A 10,679-nucleotide genomic window follows, 5' to 3' on the forward strand; every position below is an offset into this window, starting at 1 on the left:
TTTTTTTTTTTTTTTTTTTTAATGTTTTTTGGCAGTCCCTGCCAAGGAGCTGCTGCCTCGGAGGTAACCCTTTGCTCCCAACCCCTCCAGCACGAAGGAGGAAGTCTCTGCATGGAAAAGTTTGGTCCTGCATTTCACGTTTTAAAAAAAAATAGAGACTATATATATATATTTATATTTCTATTTATATATGAAAAGGGCGTGTTGGGGGAGAGGCCAAAGTCCCAGGAGGTGCTCACGTGACCTGGAGACACTTGGCTTGGTCCGTCAAGTCCAGGCCTGCCCCAAGCGGTCTGGGACCGTGGTGGCAAGAAGGTCCCCCGCCGGGGGAGCTGGCAAGCCCTTCCAGCACTTCACTGCTCTTCGGCTGTTCACATTTTATTTTTTTTAATTTTTTTTTTGGTGGGGGAGAGGGAAGAGGAAAGGGGCAGTATCCAAAGAGTCTGTAAAATTTACTGGCCTTGCTTGTCAAGCGACCTGAAGCAAGATTTCTTCCTCAGGACTTTTCCCTTCACCTGGGGGCAAAGGGGGACGCGAGTTAAGCAGGTGAAGGCTGCTCGTCAGCTGTGCCCCCTGCCCTGGGGGGACGTGACGGCGCTCTTCAGACCATGACCAGAAACCCCTGCCCTAAGAGACACTCGGCTGGGGCTGCCCAGCGGCACAAAGCCTCAATAAGTGAGACAGCAAAGACAAAGTGGGGCAGGCTCTGGCACGATGCAGCAACTGGGGTATAAATTCTCCAGGGAAGTTGGGTATGTGCTCCGGTGCCAGTGCGGTTTACCCCTGGTTTTGCTGCGTTTGTCCTGGTACAACCACACCTGCCCTGAGCCCTGTAGACATCCCCTCTGCTCACACAGGTTATGCTATGCAGAGAGATTGTTTGCCCGCTAGTCCGGACGGGGCCAAGCCACCACGTAGCTACTTCACCCTGCCCTTTTAAAAAGGATATACGTCTCCAGCACATCAGAGGAGCAGACCCAAGCCCTGCAGGAGCTTTAGCACATGCAGCAGCCTCTCTAGCAACAAAACCTGGCCAAGAGGGTGCCAGCTGCGATGCCCACCATCCACTGATCCTCTCCTTACTGGAGATGCAGCACCCAGAGAATCCACCTGCCTACTGCTATGCCCCATTGGGAGGGGGGGCTTTGCAGGGCTCTTCACATGTGACACGTGTTTTGGGGGGGGATTTTTTAAATTTAATTTTGTGTGTTGGGCCAAATCAACCAAATCTGTTCCCAATGTTATCAATTGAGCAGAGCTCAATCATTTGAGTCTGTGGCACTACCATTGGTAAGTCTCCTCTCAGACTCTTTAGCCTGGGCCTTCAGATACTCCCAAACCCACAGCAGGCATCCTACAGGGAGGCCCCAAGCCCAGAGGCCTTGGAGTTCAGATGATCCCCTAATCTCATTTGCCCGCAGCCAAAAGGCCAAGGAAGCAAGCTGGAGGGAAAGCCCGAAAGCAATCCCCCCTCACCATAAACCGTGTAGCTGTGATCCCTGCATTCGGCGGCATTTATAGGGTCTCGCAGGGATCAGCTGCCCGCAGTGCAGGGGACAGGTCTTCACCCTCCAACTGCACCATGTCAGTCAAGGCCAAGAAGAAGGGCATCTGTCCTGCCGGCTAAGCAAAACCACCTCGTGGTGGTATCTCCCCTGCCAGGTAGCTGGATCCTCAACGCCAAACCAAACCCACCAAGCTCTTCCTTTGAGGCCCTAGCTAACCACAGGTAGCCATCTGTCCCGGTTCCCGGAGCATGTCCATCCCTGATGCTTCCCCAACAGGCTACTCAAGCAGCTCTTGGTCCAAAGACAATGGGGGATGCTCCCCCTGTGTTAGCAAGACCAGCAAGCCCCCACTTCATCCACCTTTGTTGGCCAAGGCAGGGTTGGGCCCTACAGTGAATGAACCAGTGGATTCTTCCGCTCACCTGTGCAGACGGGCCCACAGCCTAATGCCATTGTCATATGCAAAAGAAACCATCAGCATTTAACACCCACTTGCACCAGAGGACTGGACACGCTTAAGCAATGGGGAGCTGACGGCTGCCCTTCCAGCCAGGATCTCAGTGACAGGGCTGCAAGGCAGGGCTGGAGGTGGGTGGTGGCCCTGGGTGGGGAAGGAGCAGAAGCTGCAAGGCTTTGCGTGTTACCTGTGCTGCAACACCGACTCCGGGTCGCACCTACTGTCAGTAGGGGTGGCTGGCATCCTTGGGTCGCTTTAGCTGAACCTTCAACCTTTTCATCCCGATCTGGAAGCCGTTCATGGCCTGGATGGCTGTCTGGGCACTGGAGGGGTTATCGAAGCTCACAAAACCTGCAGGACAGAGACCAGGATGGGCAGCAGCACAGGCATCTGGTCCTCAGAGCCAGGCTGGTTGGGGCTGGGTTGCTGGAACAGGCCAGCCCAATGCACAGACTGTGGCACTGCTCCGCACTGGCGTCTGCCCCCCAGGCCGGCAGGAAGCAAGGGCCTCAGGGAGGCGGGAGTGAAAGGAGCTGCCAGTGGCAGGTATGTTCCTATCGCACGTGGGGTACGGAGGCACAGCTCATAGTTTCTAGGGTTAGAAGGGACCTGAACAGATCACTGAGTCATGTGTCCTCCTTGTGAGCACAAAAACCCCAGCCATAAACACAGCAGCCCAACCACATGCTTATTAAATGACTCAGGCCATGTCTACAGGCCTCTGGGCCAGTGACTCCAGTGGTAGGTGCCAACAAGCCTGTGTCGACTCTCCCTCTCTCTCTCATGTACATACAAACACATGTGCACACCCCTACAGCCCCCTGCAAACAGAGAGGGGAAGCCTGAGGCAGGACCCTGGAGCAAACTGCTCCCCAAATGCACAAACTCTCCCATGGCAAGGTGCCCCTAGTGCCCTGTTGTGCACACACCTCCCTGGCAGTGGTGTGTGTGTACCTGCACGTTCCCTGGTGTATGTACATGCATATCTCGGTGCAGACATGCAAACCCCCAGACAGCCCTGGTCTGTGCCCCCAGACGCACAGCTCCAATCCATATGGGCGAGGACCCCCCTCATTTAGCTGTCCTCCTGTCTCCCCTGCCAGCTCCTCCTCTCTGTTCCCAGCCAGGACCCAGATGCCTGGTGCTCCACCACCTTTGGATGGCAGCCCTGTCTTGGAGAGCAGATTCCCTGCACGTGCTCAGGTGGCTGCTGTCTCACATGCCCTCTCCCCTGCTGCTGTCCCTTCTCCCCGCGGCAGGGAGCTTACCGAAGCACTTGCTCTGGTTGGTGGCTCGGTCCATGAACACCTTGGAGGAGATGATGTTGCCAAAGGGCAGAAACATCTGCATCAGCTCGTTGTCTCCAAACTCCTGAGGCAGGTGGTAGATGAAGAGATTGCAGCCTTCCGGGCCTGTGGAAGTCCCCAAGAGAAGTGGGGAGACACGTGGGGTCAGCTGGGGAAACAGCTTGGTTGAGACCCCTGGATTCGCTGCCCTGCTATCCCCACCTGGAGGGAAGAGCTCAGGGATGCACAGGTGAGCCTGAGCTGTGAATGCCACAAGGCCTCGAGATACTGCAGGTCCCCCCGGTGATACTGGACAGTCTCTGACAAGGATGGGGCAAAAGCCAGGCACTGCTCAGTACGGTATGGTGGACGCCGCAGTTGGGGGGGAGGGGAGGGGCCATAGGGTCCAGATGCACCAGACTGTGGACCTTTCAAGCATCATCTGAGAACTGACCACAGGGCAAAGTTGAGCTGAGGTTGCCAATGCCAGCCTAGGGGTGTGAGCAGCAAGCCATTCCCGGAGAAAGCCAGTTGCATTGATGCTGCCCCTGGGTCAGCCAGCCCGAGCTGTGGCAGGGGGGCGGAAGATGTTCGCTCTCCCCGCCGAGCTGCCTCTGGGTCCCCAGAGCACAAAGGCAGCCTCCCAAGTCGAGCTGTATGCATGGCTGAGCAGAACAGGAGCTGTGGACCCTGTGTCTGCCCTGCCATCCTCCAGTCCTGTCCTCGCCCTCCATCACTGTCATTGGTGCACGTGACTCAGCCCCACCCCGGGCTACACTGCAGCAAGGGATGCCCCCAAACCCCCTAGCACTGCCCAGCACCCCAGCTCAGGGCCTCACCTTCTCGCTGCTGCTGCTGCAGGAGTGGGGGAGGCTGGGGGACAGTCTGGGCGATCGGGGTGATGGTTGTGGTTGGGTACACGGCTATAGTCAAGGAGACAAAACAAGGAGGTTACTAGGGGGACATTAAGATCATGGCAGCACAAGGAAAAGGAGGAAAAAAGGGGAGAGGTACCTGCATACTGTTGGACCCCCGTGAAGGCTGGATGCAGTGTCTCTGCCACCGATGGGCTCTGGGCTGGAGCAAGGGAAAAAGAGAGAGGGATGAGAAGGGAGACGTGCTCCCCACCCTGGCACCAGAGAAAGCTGCTTGCAGGGATGCCAGGCATGCTCTGGTCTCCGGCTAGTTGCTGGGATGAAGGGTTTAGCCTGGAGGCATCAGGGGAAAGGCAGGTCTAGTTCGCATGGGGAGAGGCTGGAGAAAGACCACAGCATCGGGCTGGTGCAGCGATGGGGCCAATCCCAGGAGCCAGTAAAGATGGGAGGAGAAGGCCCCGCCCGCAGCCTCTGTACCTGGGTAGGGCACGAGGCCATTGGTGTAGACGGTCTCCAGCGTCGGGTGGCCATTGGGGAAAGGCACCACCCCGGTGAACCCATTTGCGATGGGCGCCACCAGGCCTGGAACGGCAGCCGTGCCCAGGAGAGGAGGCGAGTGGAGACCTGAAGGGGGAAGAGACAAACCCATCCTGCATTAGCTTGGCTCCCACCGGCCACCAGCGTTAGCGCTGCGGGGAAGCAATCCAGCACCCCAGCCGGTCCAGACAGAAGAGCAGCACATGCTGCCATGGGCTTAGCTGCAGCAGGGCACTGCTGTGAGGGAGCTCGCAGCACTGGGATGCCAGGTGTCACAGAAGCCCCCTGGGAGGCAGGCCCCACCTACGACTCGGTGTTTGCAGACGATGAGGTCACGTGTGCCCTTGCAGTGGTGCGCTGGCCCTCAGGGGCTGTGCTGGGTGCAACACAACCGGGCCTGCCCAGGTCCCTTCCTTGTTCAGAGGCTTGTTCGGAGCCAGGTGTGGCTGCCACATACCTGAAGCCGGGGCGATTGGGGTGGCCGGCAGCCCATTCAGACTGACGGCGCCGATCTGCTGGATGTGGCAGGGCGAGAAGGTGACGCCGGGGCTCAGGTAGCTGCCATGGGAGGTGGAAAGGACCGTCGTCTGCTGCTGCATCAGCTGCAAAGACACTGCGCATCAACCTGGGCACCGGCCCCTTCGCCCCAGCCCCAGGGGTCCACCCGCTGGCCCAGCACCCCATGCTACCCCTGCCACCTGCTCGACGCCTGCTAACACAGCTAAAGTGCCAGGGACACGGGCTTCTCCTCCGACAGGCCACTGGGAGGCACCAGATCCCACCCCAAATTCCTCCGGAGCTCGAGGCCTGCGTGGGGGAGCTGCCAAGGGAGCGGCCAGCCTGGCTGGCGGAGGCCTGCACATCCGAGGCAGGCTGGGCTGTGAGATTGCAAGGAGACTGTCGCTGCCCTCCATCTCCTGGGGCCGCAAACCACAGGCTCGCCTGAGTCACGGTTCCCGCAGATGCAGCCCAGGGGCTAGGGGCACAGCTGGGGAGCCAGCCCCTGCGATGGACCCAGAGGGGTGGGCTTCAGGGTCTGCCCCAGCAGAGGAAGGGGCTTGCTCCCCTGCAGTGGCATCTGCAAGGCAGAAGTCAGCTCAGCGGGGCTGCCCCCTGCGATGCCTTCTGCTTTCACTTGGAAACATGCAGCCCGTGTTCTCGCCGGCACGCTAAAAACACAGCGCGGCTCCCCGGGCCTGAGCACTCGTCACACAGCAGCAGGGGAACGGTGCCTTGGGGTCCGGATCCTGCCCCCAGGCAGTGACCCAGTGCTTTGGTGGAAGGCAAACCCCCTTGCACCTGGCTAGCAAGACGGTGTGGATGAGGCTCAGGGAACTGGGGAGCAAATTCCTTCCTGACCCCCGCGGCCCTCGCCAGGGTGCTCCGAAGCATGAGACTGGATTATGCAAATCTTAGTGCGCACGGCGCCATAGAGGTTATTCCTGGCCACGACACTCCCCGGCCCCTTTATAAGCCCTGCGGGAGCGTTTGATGCCGTCACCGTTCGCGGGCGAGAACGAGAGGGAGGAAATGGTGCAGAATTCGCTGGGAGGGTGACAACGAGGGGAGACCCCTGGCAGCCCATACTGGGCGCCAGAGAGAGACCCCCAGGGCCTGCCTGCATCCTACTGCTTCAACAAAGGATGTCCATTCTCTGCGAATGCTGCACCCACAACCCTTCCCCCTGGAGAAACCAGGATACCTCCAGAGGCCTGGCGCTGCGCCCCAGGAGAAGGAGCTGCTGGCTCCTATGCACCCCGCTATCTCCCTGAGCTGATCCCAGGGAGAAATCCCCAAAATCGAGAGCCTCTAGGATTGCTGTCTCTTTAAACGGGCATCAGCAGGGCACGCTCGGGGCAGAATCCAGCTCAGCAAGGCAGGGCGGGAGCCGCTTTCACCATCGTCACTCCCAGGAGATGAGATGTGAGAGACAACATCGCTCAGCTTCCAGGCAGAAAATTCCCGTCCCCAGAAGCACCCACCGGCCGCCGCTGGGGGCTGCACACCAGGCTGGACTGCTCACAATCCAAGCAATTTAATCTCTCATGTAGATCGGCGAGCAGCAAACCTTGATTCAAAGCAGGGACTTTAATCTCGTGCTTCGGAGCCCTTTTCCTTGGGAAAGGGCGATTCTCGCTGGTTGGGCACCGCCTGCTTGCAAGTCAACAGACGCCCGCTCATGACATGCGTGTTGTCTTTTGCAAACCGGCATGGAGACGCATTTATCTAAGCCATTCTGGATCCTAACATACGCTCACTCCGGGTTTCCTTATTACGTTAGGAAACAAGGAACGATGCATGCCTTTGTGGATGAGATGGTTCCTTTCTATTTTTAGCCTAGGATTTTGCCGGGTGGCGTTCTGAAATTTGCATTCGATCAAAAAAAAAAATGCATGGAAGCGGCACTTTATCTTGTTCTCATTTGTTAAATGCAATGGTCATAAAACGGGCTGGAAACAGAAGCAAATGAGGAGGGGGTGCCAAAGGAAGTATTTCAATTATTATATATGGTCAGTGAATTGGCCTGATTGTTTCCGGTCGGGCCGTCCTTCGAGATGATAGACCAAGTAGACCTCATTCTCGCAGACCTTGCTTTTGTTGACGAACTGGAAGATGAAAGCACGTTTTCCTGCTTTTATCAACTCCCGCTTGATTTCTTAAATCCGTATGAACCAGTCATTGGCCCAAAGTCACTGAATAAATTCAAGCAACTCAAATATTCCCTCTGCCCCTGCAGAAAAAGCTGCAGGGGTCAAAACCTGGTTTTTGCACATCAGTAAAGTGGGGGCTTAGCCAGTAATATCCTTCCTGTTCAAAGCGTTGGCTTTCTTTAAGGCTCTGGCAGCAGAAAGACACCACTTGATTTTTTTTCTTTTTTTAAATGTCATTTAAATTATTTTAATAGATGGTAGTAAAGTCAGGCCCTCATATAAGTTGCCGGCATATCACACTGACCTTTAAATAGGCTTGTTTTTTTTAAAAAAAAGGTGTTTCATTTTAATCAAAGTCCAATTTGAATAAAATAAACTTGCTTTTAATTTTAATAAAAAAGTCCATTTTTATCTGCTCTTATTTACAGGGCCCGTGATGCTTATTTATGGTGGGTGCATGTTAGCAGGAGGTTGGAGGGCAGTTTAATGTCACTGGACTAACACAACTCCCTCGCTGCCAAAATCTCTTAGCCCAAGTCTGGCCAGATGTGCCTTGAGGCCTGTTAACTCCTGCCCCGCAGCTACCCCACCCGGGCCTGGACACAGAGCTCTCTAGGAAAGACCACAGCACGGCTGTCTGGGCCTGGTCAAGGCCTGACAGCTCCTGCACTGCAGAGCTTGCAGGAAAATCGTGGGCCTGGGGCAAGCCCACTGGGGGGAAAAACAAGAGCGGTATCTGCTGCGATCTCCAGGTTTGGTGAAGTGCAAAGAACTAAACAATAGGTTTTACTGTGGAGCAGTTGGCAACCTCGGCAGACCCTTGTCTGTAACTAACTAAACGCTTCTTAACTCAGGGACCATTTGCCAATTCCCAACTTCCTCAGTTTTCTGTTAGAGAGCCTGTCTCAATTATAACTTCCATCATGACAGTAGCAAACCCAGGGGTGCGGGTGGTGCAGTCTGTAGAAGATGCTGCCCACTCCTGGGGCACCTGTACATGTCATAGGGTTTAATCCTAATTAAGTTATATAGGTTTATAAAATTTAAACTTGTTTATTTTGGAGCGTTGCATCCATGTTTGCACGTGCTAGGCATGTACAAATGGCTCTGGTCTCTCTGTACAGTCACCATTTCCTTTTCCTTTTCCACCTGATGCCTGGGATAATCCTCAACATCATGACCATGTCTCGCATGCTTGCCTTGGCCTGGAGATGCAGTAAAACAAGAGGCTGGTAAAAGACCAACAGCTTGGTAAGATGCATTGGGGGCTGCACTCGATGATCTTCTGAGGTCCCTTCCAGCCCTAATGTTTATGAAAATAAGGCTCCTCAGGTCCATGAGATGTCATCACTTGCTATCCTTCTAGGAACCGCATCTCCTCATGCCATGAAGGCCAAGTTTCCCCCTTCAGTGCTTCACTGCAGGAACGTCTGAGCACTTCAGGGGCTGGCTGGGCACTGACTGAGCACATGCCTGACTCTGGATGTCCCACCGGCTCTTGGGGTTAATATTTGGCATAGTTTTAAAATGGCTTTTGCTAGGAAACCTCTCCCTCATGCCCTGTCTTCCACAACCACAGAAGTAAGTGAATAGTGGAAGGCTGGGTCACACCTAGGCCATAGCATGAGTAGGAACCAGTCAGGAGCCCAGCTCCTGGGAGAGAAGAAACCCAGGATTTTGACAAGCCTAAGGTCTCTGGAAGAAAACGGTCCACAATTCAAATCATGAGGCAGTTCCAGTGTTAACGGGCAGAAAAGGGGAGAAACCAAGGAAAAAGCCAAGAGGGAAGAAGAGGACAAGTCTAGAGTCAAGGGAAAGGCCAGGTGAAGCCAAGGAGGAGGAGTGGGGAAGGACCAGGCTGGAGACCAAGAGGAGACGAAGGCCACCTCGAGAGACACAGCAAAGGGCAGGAAAGAATGATTTAGAAAAGAAAGCAGTGCCAATGTTTAGTGGCGCTGAGTGCCTACAGACCCTAGGAGAGCTGTGGGTGCTCAGGACTGCTGGCTCCGTGGCCATAGGTGAGCAGACAGCTGAGCGAGTAGGAAGCAGAGTCATGGCACCAAGCTGGCTCTACCTTGCCTGAGTTGGTGGGTACAGGGAGGTCCCATTGCGTTTTCCAGCACTAACAGGTCTCTGAAGATGAAAGAGGGGCAGGACCTGTAAGGTGCTTGATGTGTTTATTTTGCAGTGTTGCATCCATGTTTGCACGCGCTAGGCATGTATAAATGGCTCTGGTCTCTCTGTCTGAGGTCTCCAGCACTTCCCACATCAGCACCAATCATGCCCTTTCCCCTGCTGCCCCTCCTGTACCAGGAGAAAGATGCTAGCCTGGAACGGGAGCATCCCAGGTCACCCCACTGCTCCCAGCGGCACCACCCCAGGCAGTGTGGCAGCTCTGAGCACAATCAGGCACAGGCAGCAGAGGCTGGGACGGCCTGCAGGAAACCTCGAGCCTCAGGGAGAGCCGTGTGGGTCCCCATTTCCACAGACTCTCCCACCCGAGTCACAGCTGGTGGTGGCTGGGGACCTGTATTCAACCACCTGGTAGCTGTTCCTGAACAGTGAAGATCCTAGCATCACTCTTCACAAGGATGGTCCTGCCAACTGCTCCTGCTCACGTCCCAGCTGACTGGCATGCCCGGTCCCTCTGTTCTGTCCTGCCGCCTCCATCAGGCTGGGCATACTCCTCCCACCCTGCTCCACACCCGTGGAGCAGCTTCCCTACTCAGCGCCAGAGCTGGCTGGGCTCTGCATCTCTTCCTCCCTCCAAACCCATGCAATGTCCTTCCCCAACATGGGGGGTCACGAAGGCTGCCCCAGGTGAGCAAGCATTGCGCAAACAGGCTGTGCTAGAGGCCAGAGCATGTCACGGCAGAAGCTGGGAGAGAAATCTGGGGGGCTGTGGCTCCTAGCTCACTGCGGGACGAGCATCTGTGCATCCTTGCCAGGAAGGCAGTGCTGGCTACAGGGGCACCATCCCGCCACGGAGAAGGCCGCAGCTCTGCAGGATGCATCCCAGGCATGGCAGCTCCCATTGGTGCACAAACAACATGGGGAAAGACACCTCATACACACATCTTAAGGAAGCTGTGGTTATGGATCTATAGCTCAGAGGACAGGGGCTTGTATTTTTGGAGCTAACAGAAGTCAGCTCCAGCCTCATAGGCTCATGTGCGTTTATGGCTTTTTTTCCCAAATGTCCACTAATTGGGCATGTCCAAGATGTCACACCTAGAGCCCAATTTTAAGAGGCAATTGGTATGAGAACCAGGTGGGAAATGGTCTTCTTGTCTTAGGAAAATCTTCTCTATCCCAAGTCAGGGCAAAGAAAGAATGGCAAAAATGTTTACCAAAAAAATATCAGT

The 10,679-nt window shown here is 55.5% G+C and overlaps 1 protein-coding gene across 6 annotated transcripts in view; it reads right to left on the reverse strand.

Annotated features, from left to right (window-relative positions):
- Nucleotides 1-10: 10 nt before the first annotated feature.
- Nucleotides 11-10,679, reverse strand: part of CELF5 (CUGBP, Elav-like family member 5) — a 54,953-nt gene continuing 44,284 nt past the window's right edge. For all 6 annotated transcript variants that reach the window (XM_019513477.1, XM_019513474.1, XM_019513479.1 and 3 more), the window contains 7 exons: nucleotides 5,121-5,265; nucleotides 4,604-4,750; nucleotides 4,266-4,328; nucleotides 4,091-4,174; nucleotides 3,234-3,377; nucleotides 2,153-2,316; nucleotides 11-515 (listed from right to left, as the gene is read on the reverse strand). In XM_019513477.1, coding sequence (XP_019369022.1) covers nucleotides 2,189-2,316; nucleotides 3,234-3,377; nucleotides 4,091-4,174; nucleotides 4,266-4,328; nucleotides 4,604-4,750; nucleotides 5,121-5,265 — 711 coding nt within the window. In that variant the 3' untranslated portion in view covers nucleotides 11-515; nucleotides 2,153-2,188. The remainder of the gene's footprint in view (nucleotides 516-2,152; nucleotides 2,317-3,233; nucleotides 3,378-4,090; nucleotides 4,175-4,265; nucleotides 4,329-4,603; nucleotides 4,751-5,120; nucleotides 5,266-10,679) is intronic.

The sequence above is a fragment of the Gavialis gangeticus genome, unplaced genomic scaffold (assembly GCF_001723915.1).
Source record: "Gavialis gangeticus isolate Ggan-Ray unplaced genomic scaffold, GavGan_comp1, whole genome shotgun sequence".
NCBI lineage: Eukaryota > Metazoa > Chordata > Crocodylia > Gavialidae > Gavialis > Gavialis gangeticus.